General features: G+C 42.5%; 1 protein-coding gene across 1 annotated transcript; it reads left to right on the forward strand.

The window, feature by feature from the left end:
* Positions 1–742: 742 nt before the first annotated feature.
* Positions 743–15,056, forward strand: atxn1l (ataxin 1-like). Its single transcript, XM_052063774.1, has 3 exons — positions 743–1,353; positions 3,956–5,127; positions 7,501–15,056. Exons 2-3 carry the CDS (start codon positions 4,078–4,080, stop codon positions 8,851–8,853), a joined length of 2,403 nt encoding a protein of 800 aa, XP_051919734.1. The 5' UTR covers positions 743–1,353; positions 3,956–4,077; the 3' UTR covers positions 8,854–15,056.
* The last annotated feature ends 1,383 nt before the right edge of the window (positions 15,057–16,439 follow it).

Raw genomic sequence — 16,439 nt, forward strand, 5'->3', positions numbered from 1 at the left:
TAAAAAGCATTGATCAATCAGTATGTGCCCTGCAGCACTATTTGGACAAAGCGGATGGAGCGCCTCTGCTTTGATGGTTTGTCACAAGGCAATCATGCCTCCCAAAAGGCGTCCTCTGGTTCTCTCAGAATCTTAATCTTTGAAACCGAAAAGTCATAAGATGTCCTGTAAAATTTGCTGCATTATTTTGGCAGACGAGGAACACTTCTTCCAAAAGGAGGCTTCATAAACATAAAACACAAGATTAACATGTATTAAAAACAGCAGTGAATAAAGGTGCATAGGCAGCGCTGCACCAAATGACGGCTAATATAATACTAAGAGATATATTCTTTATCTTCTATGAAGAATGACATGCAGCTTACCGAGGCCCCTGGTAGTCAATGTATGCACACCAGAATGAGCAGCACAATGTGCATGAAATTAGTTTAATTCTTCTTCATTGTATTTAATGGTGTCATTACTGTATGTTTTTATAAACTAATATAGACTGCTATTTTTCTTTAAAAACACGATGTTTTCTGGGTGGTGGCAGAGCTGGAAGAGATTAATGGGACTTCCATTCATTTCAAGAAGGAAACATGACTTGAGAAACAAATGTATGGTGTTACCAGAGTGGTCATAGAATAAATTGAATTTGTATCAATAAGCACTGTTGTATTTAATAAAATAACCACGTTCATTATAAATATTACATTTTAATTGTTAAAAATTGAGTATTTAATAGAGGCTACACATTTAAACATTTTTTTCACAACTAATCTAATGACTGCGATAATTAGTGTGACGGTGTAGTTGACGCCCAAACACGCAAAGTGTGGCAACTGTGGATATACAGTATTTATTTTTGCCAATAGAAAAAAAAAATTAACCGTTTTTCGTGAAAAACCCTTATTGTCTTAAATGATAATTGACGCCGCCACAATTTCTTTTTCAATACAACCGAGTGCGCGTCAATTGTTCGCGGTAGATCGCTAATTGCGAGCCAATCCAGTCACTATCCCCGCGAATTCCATGAGTCCCTCATTACAGCAACCACAAACTGATAACAATTTCAACTACGAATGGACAACGTGATGTTATGTGAGTCATCCTGAAGGACGCTGTAGATTTCTGACCGAAGTGTTAGTTTGAACTATGTAAGTGCAACGGGGCATCAAAACGTACTACTAAGACACAAAAACATGAGTCACTTGTAAGGCGATAGCATCAACCTGATGACGTCATATGTGAGCGCCTCCGCTGGCCTTCGAGATGGGCTCGACTTCTGAGCCTTGATTTTTGTCACACATCGCTCATCCTCTCTCCTTATTTCCAACCCTCAGCAAAGTCCTTCCGCGATGACAATTGGAGGTAAGTCTGCTTTACTCCCCTGCGTCACCGTTCCCAACAAGAACACGGTGCGCGTTGCCGCGGCATTTGTGAAGCGATAGGAATCGAGCAGGAGTGGAATTGAGTGAGCTAACAGCCTTAGCCGAGCAGCTAACTAGCCGGAACCAGTGGAACGCGACACGAATAATGAATAATAGGCCTACGAACTCCACTTTTTAAACACCAAAACGCTTAATCGCACAAAACGCTTGAAAGGATGCAATGTTACATGTGATTTTCGTGGTATTAAGTGCTCGTTAAACGCACCCACTAGTAGTTAACGGTGTACAGTGCCTGTGCTGTGTAACGGAGTTCGAGTGACTTTTGGGCTCACTGAGTGTTCCCAGTGAGAACCAGGAAGCCCATCGATGGTATCGTTGGAACATTATTCCTCAAACAGATAAGTGACCAAACTCATGATTAACTTGTGCTCTTCCCACGAATCAGCTGCTAGTTTTCACACGATGACACCCTCGTTTAAAACGATACGGCTCTGCTTAACATAGTTATAATATGTCATTGTTGTTTTCGAAGTGTACTTGGAAATCCGTCATGTTATGGGACTTGGTCACATGAACGAAAAGTCTTTGAGTAGTTATGTGATATTGAATTTATGATGTGATTAAAAAAACGAAACTCATGGAACTGATCTGAGTATCTTTAAAGCATTAATTTCTCTTTCGGTTTATGGCTCTATTTCGGAGATGTTGAGGAACCTTACAGCCACGTGATTGTATAAAGATGGAAAGGCCATGAGCATTTTGTCACTTTGCTTGATATCCACATATGTTAACTGTTTTGTTAAGCGCTTTGTTACAGCTGCCACTGTTGTGAAAGCGCTATATAAATCAGCATGTATTGTGTTGTGTAAGACAAGATCAAATGTCTATGTGTATAAACATTTTCCTTACTACTCGTGCGACTTTTGACCAACTCAGATGTAATTAAACCGTACTTGTAAACAATTGAGCTGTACTTGTAACTCCTAGGCCCAGCTAGTTGGTAGGTGTCACACACTAGTAACCTGCTGGAACCGACCAAAGTGCCTACTAGTAATTCTGTGTGCAGAAATCTAAATTCTAAAGCATCTATTTTGAAAGCCGTTTGAACATTTATTTGATATCCTTGAAATCCCACTTAACGTCTATGTTAAGTGTACCAAGTACCAAGTAAGTGTAAGAAGTACAGAGAACTAAACTGAGGCTCAAAGGGGATCGAGCCTTTTCTGTTGCTGGTCCCCCTCTCTGAAATGACCTCCCACTGAACATTCGGCAAGCCTCCTCGCTGCCCATCTTTAAAGCCCTCCTCAAAACTCACTTGTATTCTTTGGCGTTCGACTCGGCATGACTTAGATTTGTTCTTGATTTTACTGCTTGGTGCTTTCTACCGCCTTTATTACGGATTCGTCTTACTGTTCATTGTGTATGTTAAATCGCTCCATGTACAGCACTTTGTATGCAGCGATGGCTGTTTGAAAGTGCTCTATAAATACTGTTGACTTGACTTGACTTAAGTGGGATGTTAAGTAAGCTCTTTGTCTTCATGAGTTGGACAATTGCATGTACAGTAACTACTGAGGCAAAACTGTACACTAGTTGATGTCTGAATGCTACTTGTACTACCAGGGAAGTGCAAGGTGTGTCACATATGCACTAATAGAATACAGAATAAAGCAATTTGTGCATTTATTAGTCCTGGTAGTTGTTTTTATTCATTATTCAGCACCCCAGTCAGATATTGTATAAATGCTTAAACTTGAAGCCATAAAGCTGTTTGAGCATTTATTCGTTATCCTTGATATCCATCTTAAGTAACACTGTACTGCTGTCCTCATTAGTAGGACAACTTGTTGTTGTTGTTAGTGAGCCAACACTTGCATTAGTTCAGATCTGCACATAAGCACTTCTGGTAACGACGTGCGTGACTCAATGTTAACTGGTATTTTTTTAATGTCATTAGTAGTACCAATGCCATTCTAAACTCAAAGTACCAAAAACATTATGATAAAACACACTCATGCTCACATTGTGTAAAATTACCATTTGCTTATCCATCCATACGTTTTTTATTTTAAACTTTCTATATCTGGGCCTGAAATGTATTTTGTGCTAAAAAATGAAGACATTTGTGACTGCAGCAATTGGGATGCTTTACTTTCACCAAAACAACTGCAGCATTCTAAAATATGACTTTTAACCTAATAAGCTGATGGATTTTTTTCAACAAGACAAATGATGACTTCAGTTGTACTTTTTTTGTCAAGTCAGTTGCTTGCATAAATAGTTATTACATACTTCCTATATGTCCTGATTATCATGTATATGGCAGAGTGATGAAAAGTAGACCAAGTGGGTACAGTCCAGATCTGGTGCAGGATTGTTGTCTTTGTCTTTGAGGATAAACAGCAGTGCCAGCACTCCCAACGGTGACATCATTGTGACAGCATCATCTTTTATTGACCATGTATGATTCATTCCAAACCCCAAATTAAATAAAGTCATCTGAGACAGCCATTTTGTAAATGGACCCCACGAGAACACATGATTTTGTTCTCCTGCTCATATGTGCTTTGTTTTGTTCTCAGGAGAATTGCCAGCGGAAGTCAGCCCGGGGATTTCAGAGCTGGTGCCTGCGTGGCTCGACTGGCTTGCGAGTGTCTGCCCCTGCGGCGTGCAGTGAATTTACTTTGTCGGACTCAACGTTGCGATGAAACCGGCTCAGGAACGCAACCAGGAGTGTCTGCCTCCTAAGAAGAGGGACCTGCCTGTTCGTAACTGTGGCGGCACTGCAGGGATACCAGGAGCGGCGTCTACCGTTGAAAGAGGAGGAGGAAGTGTGGGTGCCAGCGGTGGAGGAAGCACTGTTGCAGAGGATGAAGTGGGCTCCATCTCGAACTGTGCAGCCAACAGTGACTCTCAGGGAGGGCCTCCGTCCGGGGAGTGGCTGCGAGCTCAGCCAGGACTTCACTACGGCGTGGACACTTCTGAGGGCATATCAGCAGTGCCAGTAGACCAATACAGTATGCTTTATAAAGTGGCTCTACCGTCTGTTACATACTCGCCCACCAGTCCTCACACAGTGTTAAGCCACATCTCTCCAGCCTACACTGTACACTCGCCCCTCCTGCAGCATCCGGGCCTTCCTTATCCTCCTCTGGGCTACACGCAGCTCCCTCATTCCTCCCTCCAGTTCGTCAGCTCCCCGTATGCGGCCTTACCGTACGCTTTGCCCCCAGGCTTTGTCCCCGGTTCATTAATTTCACCTTCAGCGACCATCTCTCAGGCCCATGCCGTGTCGCACCTCGTCCCTTACCAGTCTGTCATACAAGAAGGTGTGGTCTCACCACCTCCTCAGGCTCAGGTAGCCACTCATACCTTTGCCAAAGTTTCTGCATCCGGCAGCGTTCCGCTGATGCTGCCTACAGAGCAGGCCGCCCAGCAGCAACTCGGGGCTGTCGGCGTCTTGTCCGGCGCAGAGCTCACCTCGCGGGGCTTGCCGGTCTTCTACCATCCTCAGGGTGCTGCCAGAGCCATCGCCGCCTCCAGGGACACCCACAGTGTGCATCAGGAAAAGGAGCCAGAGATAAATGGAGGTGATAAGGACCGCGGGGGCAGGGAACTTGTGTTGGACTCGCTCTACCCAATCAGGAACACGCGAGTGCAGCAAGTAGCCGCCCTACCCGGAGCGCACGAGACCAACCAGAAACGCAAGCTGAGCTCACCCTGCCATCGCAGCACTCCAGACAGTGACCTCGAGGTAAGTGTTGATGTGTGTCATCTAAAACAAGTATCCATCCTGACACAGACTTCATTCTCAACTTTTTTTGTTCAGATACAGTAATCCTTTATTCGTCATTATTTTAATTTCTACATGAGATGCATCCATTCACTTTCTGTAGCGCTCGTCCTCATTCAGGTCACGGAGGGGATAGCATGTCCTAGCTGTGTTTGAGTGAGTACACCCTGGACTTCAGTTTCCAATGAAACTAAGAGGCATACTTTCTTTAAAACATGAGTAATTTGTTAGCACAAAAAGTTGAAGCAAAATCCCTACCCGGAAGCTTTGCAGAGATAATTTTTCCACATAGACAAGTGCTAATGCAATCACATGCACCCTTCTGTGAAGATTGGTACGTTGGCAGCAAACCAGGAGCAAAGATTCAGTAAAAGACAGATAATCCCCAAAGTTTGAAAAGATATCACACTTTACAAGGAAGACAAAGTGTAATATGCACCACAGGAACTACCGGTAGTCTATGATTCCCAACACAAGGTAACTAACACATTGATGTTAGATGTTTTCGTATCATCTTCCATCGAATCAGTCAATGATAGTCAGAGCCGCCTTTGCACCTTTAATGGCTTTGCTGAACAAACATATAATAAGCCGCGTCGATTGACACAGATGAGCTGTTGATGGCCACAAATCAACCCCAGTCTCTCAGCATGCAGATGGGCTAACACATTGATATATCTCTCTGGGCTAGGGTAAAATAGTTTAACAGTCAGCCAACTCTACATGGGGATTTGCTGACGCCCACGTCACTCACCAGGCCAGACACTACCTGTAAAAGCCATACGCAGTCAGTAAGATATGAGAGTAGAATATGAGGATGCCAAAGACATTTATTCTTTGTGAAATCAGGAGAGTAATTGAAAACAGTTTTTTTCATGAACAATATAGACCAGTGGTCCTCAACTAGAAATGCTGTCACAGGTCCACTTTTTTTTAATAAATAAGACCAAGGTCCGGTCCCATGCACGGCAGTCATGGGGAGCAGGTCTATATGCCCTTTTAGTATGGTCAAGCCATGCTTATACAAATCAACACTCCTCACAACCAACCAATAATTGGGTGCATGAAAATAACAATTATTCACTTTGCCGGTACACAGCAAATAATGAGAGGTATTGTGTTGAGGCAGAGGAACTCTTTTATTTTGTTAAGTTGTGCCTGCTTAAAAATAGAAATAGACCTTTTAGGGAAATAAGACATTTATACTTTAACTTTGTTAAACAGTAGTTGTCTTTTTTCCCTTAATTTAAGAAAAGCAAAACAAAATACCAATTTTACCAAAATAAATACTAAACATGAAAACAAAAATATTATTTTCATTTGTACAATTCCCCTTTTCACATCCCCTCTGAAATCACTGAAAAATACATCAGAAGAGGAGTTAAGAACCATTTTAAATACTGACACAAGGGAGCACAGGAATGTGCAGTGCTTTTCTTCCACTATAGGTGAATGCAATGTCTGAGGCATGCAAATATTATTTGAGGACGCCATTGGGATGTTCATTTACCATGTTGCGGTGTTATGCTGTTAAACAGCTGCAAAGATCCCCGGGTAGACGGGAGCAAAACTGCACACGATCGAAACCTCCCGCGATTCGTCCTGTCTAATTGTCTGTGTGCGGCTCTCCCTTGCTGAAGCTGCGAGCACACTGGCGTCGCGCATGCGTCTGTTTCCTGACACAATAATACATTCATAATGCGTGACGCTTATGTACGGACACACCTTAAGTTCAGAGGAGCCAATCGGCACATCGTTATCGCCGACATGCCCTGCTCAACCTGCTCGTCTCCAGTTCGTCAAACATTATACACATACAGTCGCGCTGCTGCGTCCTCTGCAATACATCTGTTCGTGCACGCAAATAATACAACAGATAATTTTAACAAGCGATCGCGGTAATGCGCAGATTATAGTCCAAAAATAGAAAATGTATAACGTAAACATCACTTTATAATTTATTATTTTATACAATTTGCCGAGGGTCCGGACAGAGGAGGTCGGCGGTCCGGTCGTGGTTTTTCCAAGGACACTTTGACAGCAGGCAGTGAAAACCGGGATTTGAACCAATGACCTCCTCTATCAAGTGATCTGCCGCTGTCTGATGACATAAATATACCTGGACCTCACCTGTGTCTGTTATTGTGCTTAATAATGCAAAATAATTTTGTATTAGATTACTCAATTAATGGACAGGATAAATGGTAGAATACTCCATTCTACCTTTGGGACATATTTGCTCTCAAGAATGTTGCTCTAAGTGGTCTGACCTTTCGTGCTGTACAGGTTGAATATGTTTTAATTATTGATTTCTTTTTTTTCAATGTTGTCCAGGTGCAGCAGGTGGTTGGCAGTTTGACCTCCTCCTCCTCCTCCTCCTCCTCCAACCAAGGTGTCAGCGGAGGGCGTAAAGAGGTCTCCTTCGCCCCCATGAATCTGTCGCAGAGTATGCAGCGAGCCAGAGATGTCCACGGAGAAAACCCGGCTCTCGCTTCTGGCCAGTCCGGGTACCTGGTCCAACATGTAAGCTACGGTGAGCCCAGAGTGAGTGGACTGCAGCAGCAAAAACAACATGCGGGTCCGCCGTCCCACGCTGTCATGCTAGCCAATGGGCAGCCGATGCTCGTCCCTGTGGAGTATCACCCACAGCCTCAGCAACAGGCCAATGACAGCTCTCCTAAGTCCTCCCTTAAAACCTCAGATCTTTCAGGCCGGGCGTGCCTCCCTGAGAGGGCCGTGGGTGAGCCGGTCATACCTCAGCAGCAGCCCCCCGCTGAGGTGACCCAGGTCTTAGCTCCAAGCACTGTCCCCGGACCAGCCACTGCCAACCCGTCACACTTCATGAAGGGCGCCATTATCCAGCTGGCCACTGGGGAGCTGAAGCGCGTGGAGGACCTGCAGACTCAGGACTTTGTGCGCAGCGCTGAGCTTAGTGGGGGTCTGAAAATCGACTCAAGCATGGTGGTGGACATTCGCGCCAGCCAACAGAGGCCCGATCTCGTGACGCTGCACTTTACCGTGGGGGAGCAGCAGAGCAAAGTGACCATCGATGTACCCCCGGAGCACCCTTTTTTCGTGTTTGGCCAAGGCTGGTCATCCTACAGCCCGGACCGCACAGCACAGCTTTACGGCCTGGCCTGCCATCAGATGCAAGTTGGGGACGTGTGCGTGTCCATCACACTGCAGCAAAAAGCCGCCGTGCAACACCATCACCCCCAACAGCAGAATGTGGCTAGGACGTTGAGCAAAAGCGCTTCTGCGTCGGAACCCGTTCAGCAGGTCATGGGGCCGCCCGCCCCGCAGCACTCGCGTCCTCAGACTCATTTCAGGGCAGAGCGCATGCACAGAGACAGGCCGAGGGAGGCGGAGAAAGACACGGCGGACAAGGAAGAAGCCACACACCACCCCGAGCCCCACGTCAGACCGAGTCGGACCTCAGGCGAGCACCCCAGGAGTCAGGGCGGCTACCAGTTGCACACGGATGCCTCTGCCTTGGCGGGTGCCGCCATGGGGGCCGTGCTTGGTGCTTCTCAGAGGCGCTGGTCCTCACCTGGCCTCCAAAGATACAGTACGAAGGGAGAGCATGGCGCCTGTCCACAGATCAGCACCTCTGGACACATCCGGCCCTCTTTTATCCCCCAAGAGGTCAAACTGTCCATCGAAGGACGCTCCAATGCAGGGAAGTAGCAACGCCGTTCTGTGGAAATTAGGGCTGAACGATTAATCGAAATCAAACCGACATCACAATGATTTAGAATGCATGACAGTCACATTCTGCATTGTTTCTAACTTGCCATCCACAGTCATGGTTTCGTGGAATGAAATGCACATGCTGCAACCTTGTCCAACAAAAAGATAATGCTTTTTGCTGTTTGCTTTTGTTAATTCCCCTTTCCGTTTGGCTAGCTAACAGTCAATTAGAGTGATCAGTTATCACAGACACCCAATGCCATTTTGCAGATACAATTTGGCGAAAACTGCTCACCGATTAACGGTTTATTTTTTCAACCCATCTAAAAAGCACAATGGCTGAAAAAAACAATTTCTTAATCCTTCACATGCACAAAAACAAAACTGATCGACTATCTAGTAGCAATTGGTAAACGGAAATAAACACGCATTACCTGGGAGAGATTTTTAAATAGTTTTTTATGACAGAACTTTACCTGTCCCAAAATTCAAAGCACATGAAAGTACATCTATATTTCCACCATTTTATCTACCACCTTTTTATAGAAGGAACACATTTTTCCCAGAAGTAACATCAAGATAGCGAAACACAGCACTAAGAAAAGCAATTCAAGTTTCATTACTTTGGAAAAAAAATGAAGGATGGGGGGGTAAACAAAAATTGCCATGAAAATCTGAGCAAAAAAAATATTCGCGGGTAAAGTTCTGCAGTATAAGTGGCCCCCGATCATTTGGTTGTCATTTTAAATACACGTGATGAGGACCTTGAAAAAACAAATCACATATTAAATTGCAATCACAATACTTTGGAATTGCAATTAGATTGTATTCCAAAATCGTTCAGCCCTAGTAGCAGCTGTGGAGGAGACCGTTTACGGATGGAGAAAAGAGTGAGAATGTAGCCTGAGAATGTTGAAGATTCTTTGCACATCCAACTGAAAAAAATATCTACAGTATATCTATATGTTGTTCTGGCTCCACGTCACTCGCCCTAAGGGAGAAGTTTGTAGTTTCCAGGAATAGTCCTCGTACACTGCATTTCTCCTCCCTCTGTCACCACTTCCTCACTGGAGGTCACCCCCTCTTATGGGAATGCACTTCCTGATTGGAATGCACTTGGACGACTCCAGCTTGCGTTTGGAGCCCTCCAATCTTGAATCCATTCCTGTCGGCCGGTGTCTGTTGCGCGACGCCGACACACGAAGCGCAGCGCGTTCCGTCGCTCGTCTTACAATCCAACTTGTTAAGAATCAATCACGCCCTCTTTTTGTCCACTAACACCTCCGTGTGTTTATGTCTGTCTATGTGTGCTTAAGTACAACAAACTGGAATCCGTGCTTTATTCATTCCAGTATCGTCAGCGAGTCCACCCTACCAACTCATCTCCTCGATGTACCACAGAGACCTCCTTAAACAGCAGACTGTGACCTTGGGGAATGACCCAGAGAATCACGTTTGCCTTTGTCTCGAGTCTGCGCATTTACCAAAATTTAAGCAATAGAGCCCACAGCGGGGCTATCCTCATTAGATATTTTTCCAAAAAAAAAGTCCACCTTGTCTCACCCCAACTTAAATATTGATGCACTATTTCCATCCTCCATTTTCTAAGCTTGTTGATTCCCCATCTCGCTGATGTTTGATCACATTTTCTTCTTGTATTTTCCTCTGTTTGTCCGTGGTTAATTAGTCAACAAACTTTTGTCTCACCCCACGCGAAGGGAATATGTTTGGAAAACTGACATGCATTTAAAAAAAAATGTTTACAAATTAGCCAAGATGAATGCTGCAGTTTCCTCCCGCTCACTGAAGATATAAGTTCAATTCGAAGACACGGAAACATGCAAAGGTTTTAGTAATTAGGCAGCACATCATGCACGCCGAAACATTCCTACTAAAAAAATATGACTTCCAACTGGCTGTTTTGCTTTGTGTTGAGCAGAAAATGTTTACGTTAAAAATGTCTGGCCTCTGGCCTTATCTAAAAAAAAAGTAATTACAGGGTGTCTCTTAAGTCAGGACACTTAAATATTTTCAAGAAGTTACATTTCCAACATTCCATTGAATTCGAATACAGTGTTCCCCACATATTCATATTTTTTTTCATGGCAGTAACCTACCCTCTAACAAAAAAGTGGTGCTTTGGTGGTATCTTTGTGCCAAGGAACCATGTTGAAGCGATGGTAGGAGTTTCATTTCGTTATGACATATCCTTATCTAATAGAAAAATGTTGTGCTTTGGCACCATTTTGAGATCTAGGAACGGGTAAATAGTCACTTATAGTACAAAGCACCTTACATGGTTTCCTTATTTACTTAGCAACATAAAGAGGAACTGGGGGTTCAGCGTCTTGCTCAAGGACACTTAGACAAGGTCGCAATGGCCAGGGATTGAATCCTGAACCTCTGGGTTGGGGGACGATCCCCCCACCACTGAGTGCGGTGTGCCAAAGGTAGTGCTGAGTCATCGTCTTGTTGCATATATGGGCAATTCACCAAGTACCGGTACTCAAATAGTAGGAGGAAAAAACGTATTAACGTCTTTTAAATAATTTGCAACATTTGTTAGGCAAATTGTTGATGCCTTTTGCAAAATTCAGGTAAACTCAATGCAATAACTCAACATTGCTGTCAGTTATATGTCCCGACTTCAGGGACGCCCTGTATGAGTGATTTTGATGCTATTTGCAATACGGCTGCCTTTTTCTTTTTTTTTTAAATACACGTCGTCTCCTATGCAGTAAACACAGCAGGACCGCTCAGCCGATTGCTAGTTTGCTCTGCCGTTCTTCTCTCTGCTTGTCATTGTGGCTGTTAAACAGCAGCTGGGCAACCAACCTGCACTAGAATACGTGCTCCCGCTTGCCATGCAATTCTGAAAACAAATAAAACCTCAGTGGAACTCTTCAGAAGAGGCCAAAAAAATGTTTTAACCCGCATATGTTCGTAATATATAGTAATAGTGTTCCCAACCTTTATTCACGCAAGGCACATTTTCTGAGAAAATTCTCACAGTACACCATCAAAAACCAAACTCACAAGACGTATACTCAACGCACAGGAACTTAAAAATGTCGGGCTGCGGGGGGTGGGCAATTACAGTGCACTAAAACCTTTAGAGGTGACCTTAATTTGACCTCCAAAACTTTGAATGTACATGTCCAACAATTGTTGGAAATGTTTCAGAAGCTCAATGGCAAAAATCTCTAACAGATGTTTGATCCATTACCTGGTTCTGCTACAATTGGACATCAGGACACCTAGAGCAGTGATTCCCAACCGTTATTGAAGCAAGGCACATATTTTAAGTTCGACAAATCGCACGGCACACCACCAAACAGAATTGTCACAAACAGAGGATACATAAGTCCATTTCATATGGACTTATGTATCAATGCCATCAAAGTTGCTGGCATTGATAGAGAGACAAAGATACATTTATTTGTTGTGCGCCGTCACTCTGGCTGGAAATCACTGTTTCATCTGAGATTTTCTTTGACGGTGGCGCGCAAACACCCCATACGAACGCCAATGATTTATATGTCAATAGAAAAGAATTTAACTCCAGGTTTTTTTATTTGGTGGGCAGCAGAAATATTACCCTGTGCTGCCACACATATCGCACATGCCAGAGTCTGCCACTAGTTTAGAGGTCTAATTAAGTTCACTTTTCAAGTGCGTTAATGAAATTAACTTTTTGTGAGGATACTAAAATAATGGTGATGTCGTCTTCATTTACTTCATAGTCTGTGTGAAATGGGCCTGCTTAGCTGAAAAAAAATATATTCTGTTATATGAATGATGGCTGTACAAATGGAAAAACGGATACATTGTAGTTTCTGCCATCTATGCATTGTTGTTGTCACAAAATCATTTTGGAATCAATCTAGAGTAAGATCAATATGATTTAAGGCCATTATGCAAACAGGTTTTTGAAATTGTGATTTTTGCAAGACTTGGGAAAAAACGTAGGCCTGTTCGGAAAACGTTTCCCCACCCCTGATTTAGTGTCAACAATCGCAAGGTATTCATCCCATTTCGGGTCGTGAGCTTTGCCGCCTCTGTCTTTACCTTTTGGCCACCGGGGGCCCTCTGTTATGTTGTTGTTGTGCCACACCAGCCTTTTTTTTTCACTTGTTTTGACATGGCTGACGGTGTGTTGCTGTGAGTACTTGCACTAAATATCCCCTTCTTGGCAGTGTTGTCGCTGTCGTTTGAAGAATCGCAGGGCAGAAAGTCCTTTGCGCATCTATTCGAGATCCTGAGGTTTATGTACTAGAATGCTTTTTGTCCTCACTAGTAGAACTTTGGAAAAGAAGTCAGACAAGTCCAAGGTACTCAGGAAGAAAAACTGCACACCAGTTGACATCTACATACTACTAGTTAAGCGCTAAATGTTCGGAGAATTGCATTTTATATTCTTGCTATTTTCTGTTCGGTGTTCTGTAAAGCGCTTTGTTACCGCTTCAGCTGTTCTGAAAGCGCCATATAAAGATGTAAAGAGGTCAAAATAAGCTATTCGAATCAATTGAATCTAAATATACTTTCTTTTTGATGATTTGACATTATTTCCAAGATATTACTCAAGTAAATATCTGTTACATACGTTGTAGAAAAATGTGCTTCATTGCCGTTGTGGAAAATTGTGCGACTAATTTGTTGAAAATTTCTCATTGCTTGACAACACACACACACAATTTATATATGAGTTTTATAATGTTCCTACTCTCTAGCATGCGAGTACAATCTTGAAGTTTCAGCCTTTATTTGGTCTGCTGTGCCGAATTGTCTTATTAGTGAGGACAATGAGCGCAGTCGTATGTGGACCTTAAGGTGAATATGGAATAAATGCTCAATCACTTGCCCGAGTTGTGTGCCGTTGTCATACACGAGCTTTGACCGCGATTGTTTGATGCCTTAACTCCCGCTTTGTACAATATGTGCGTGTGTGTGAGTGGTGGTGGACTTCCCAGAGATGAATTTTGAGGAAACAAACAAACAAACAAACAAACAAAAAACAGAACAGTTTCTAGTTTAAAGATGTATTTTTCCCCGATTTTGATGTTCTTATTTTGGGGGCACAAAATGACACTGCTTTGTATGTGAAGTTGTGATGTGTAACTGCGTAAGAAAAAAAAATGTATTTTTTTTCTCCTCTCCAAATGCCTAAATCTGCAAAACATATGCAAAGATGTAAATGTAACATTCAATCCTCAAGTATAATCCAGGTCGTCTGAACTTTGTATAATGACTTTTACTATTTTATGGTTGTACCGATATGTATTGATCGTTTATCAAAAGCCTTATAGAGTTGTCCACCCAAAGTGCACCCTTAGAACTACCCTACACCTACCTGAATTTAACAAAGCATTAATATTTCTATTTTCTTGTTTCTTTTTTTAATTATTATTATTTGTACCCTTTTATTGGATAAATTAGATTTGTACTGTATATTTGTACCTCTGTGAACTACTTAGGCCGTTTATTATTATTTTTTTGGTTCTTTATTTTTGTTTGGCTGTTTGAATTTTATGTACTTTAAGGACACAAAGATATTGTATTTTTATTGTTACAGCTAACTTGGAGATGTTGCATTCAACATGTTAAGACGACACAATATAATATATATACATATATACATATATATACACAAATATAAATCTAAACTATTATCAAAATGGTGTCCTATTTGTCTGTTGTATTGGTTGTGAAATGTTTCCATGTACACAAAAGGCCCATTTCTCGCATATTGTTTACAATCTGTGTTGGTGAGCTCTTCCCCTTCGCTGAGATAATCCAGCCACTTCAATCAGTCACATGTCGTGTTGAACTTGGACTGCGACAACACCCAGACCTCAGATGTATGTTTTGCTGTTTTATTATTCAATTTTTTCTCCAATGAATAGATCATCGGTAAAAAATAGACCGTTATAGATTTTTTAAGGCCTATGCCAATACTTGTATTTGGCAGAATAAAATTAAACTAATTGTCCGATTAGCTAAAAAATATTGAGAATAAATACAATAACTTCCATTTTTTCCCCTTAACAGACAGCAAAATGAATTAGAGGCATTTACGCCCCCTCCACCCCCAAGAGAGAAGATAACATTTTATTTGTAAGTACACCTCTGCATAGCATTGTATCCTTAACATGAAAGAAAACAATGAAGAATCACTTTATTAAAATGTGTGTCACAGAAAAGATTTGAAGTGCGTCAATTTGCCTGAAATCAAATGAATAAGTGAGAGCAATGCTGCCATCTACTGTAGTGGATGAGCAAATTAAACTTTGTTTTTGTATGGCAAAAAAAAATAAATCCCCAGGTCACAGGATCCCTAACCCCCACCCACCCCCTCGAGGGGCCCGCCTCACGAATAACTAAGGCTCACGCGCCTACCAATAGACCTCTGCGGTACCGCCTTGCGCTAATGACAAAGAATAAAACATGAGAACGCTCAGCGTACAACCAGTTTATTTGCACATTGGCGACCATGTTCCATCTGTACTGTACATGCTGCCAAGCCGCTGAAACCAGTTTGTCCAATAATCTGGAAACACGGATGCTGGGGACAAAAAATCCTGATAGATAAATCAACGCAAAGGCCATCTTCCTTGTATTTTTTTTTTTCAAGTGATAAAAATGAGAATGTATTTGAGGGCAGGGGGGATCGAGCAGGTATAAATAAAGAGATTGCAGTATTGACTACACGAAAGGTGCTCACTAACAGATTTGGATTTCTGAAAAAGCTCCGTCTGTGTACAAAGACATATTCTTACATTTCGGAATATAGGGCAGGGGGATAAACACTCCAAACGGCTTTTCGTCCTTTGCAATCACATTCCACTGTTTAGGGGGGAAAATTCAGGGGGGTCAAAGAATGAGCTGAAGTCAACCTGCCCGATTGACACAACTGTGATAAACACCCTGTTGATTTCCTGTGCTGGCCAAAAGAGACCAAAAAAAAAAATCATTTGAAAAATCAGATGATGTCCGCTCGCTGAGTGAAATCTCCTGAGAAATTTCCGCTAAAGTCTGCTGCTTCAAACAAATGAACAAAAAAGTGCATTCTGCATAGTTTGAGTGAGAGGTGAACTGATATAAAATTCATCAGAACATAAATGTTGCATAAGATGTTTGATGCAATCCTAGAGGAGTACACTTCCGCTGCCATATGAAAAATTTGGAAATTTACCAGAAATACTTTTCTAGTATTCTAATCAGGTGTGTTGCCGGTGGGGGAGAACAGGCAGGACAGCGGCCCTTGAGGACCGAGTTTGGACACCCCTGCATTACGGTATGTGCAGTTGGACTGCTTTTCAAGTTGTTTTTTTTATTTTTTATTTTCATTTATTTTTCCCCTATAATTATAATTAATTGCACTCTTGTTTCAACTGAGCATAATGTTAATATAATCATATGAAATATGCATTTAAAGGGTCAAACAGGCTGAGGAAAGTTTGAGAAGCACTGCTCTAAACAACACACTGTACTTGGAATTCTGTTGTCAGTACTGTCGTAGCATTCAACTGGATCCCCCTTGACATTTTTACAACATGACAAGGATTTTCTTTTTTGTTTAGTTT

Source organism: Hippocampus zosterae, chromosome 4, assembly GCF_025434085.1.
Source record: "Hippocampus zosterae strain Florida chromosome 4, ASM2543408v3, whole genome shotgun sequence".
NCBI lineage: Eukaryota > Metazoa > Chordata > Actinopteri > Syngnathiformes > Syngnathidae > Hippocampus > Hippocampus zosterae.

Excerpts from the sequence above, each read along its gene's own strand:
- atxn1l (XM_052063774.1), top strand. The coding sequence starts at position 4,078 with ATGAAACCGGCTCAGGAACGCAACCAGGAGTGTCTGCCTCCTAAGAAG. Across the intron at positions 5,128-7,500 it reads CTCCAGACAGTGACCTCGAG|GTGCAGCAGGTGGTTGGCAG; the intron begins GTAAGTGTTGAT and ends AATGTTGTCCAG.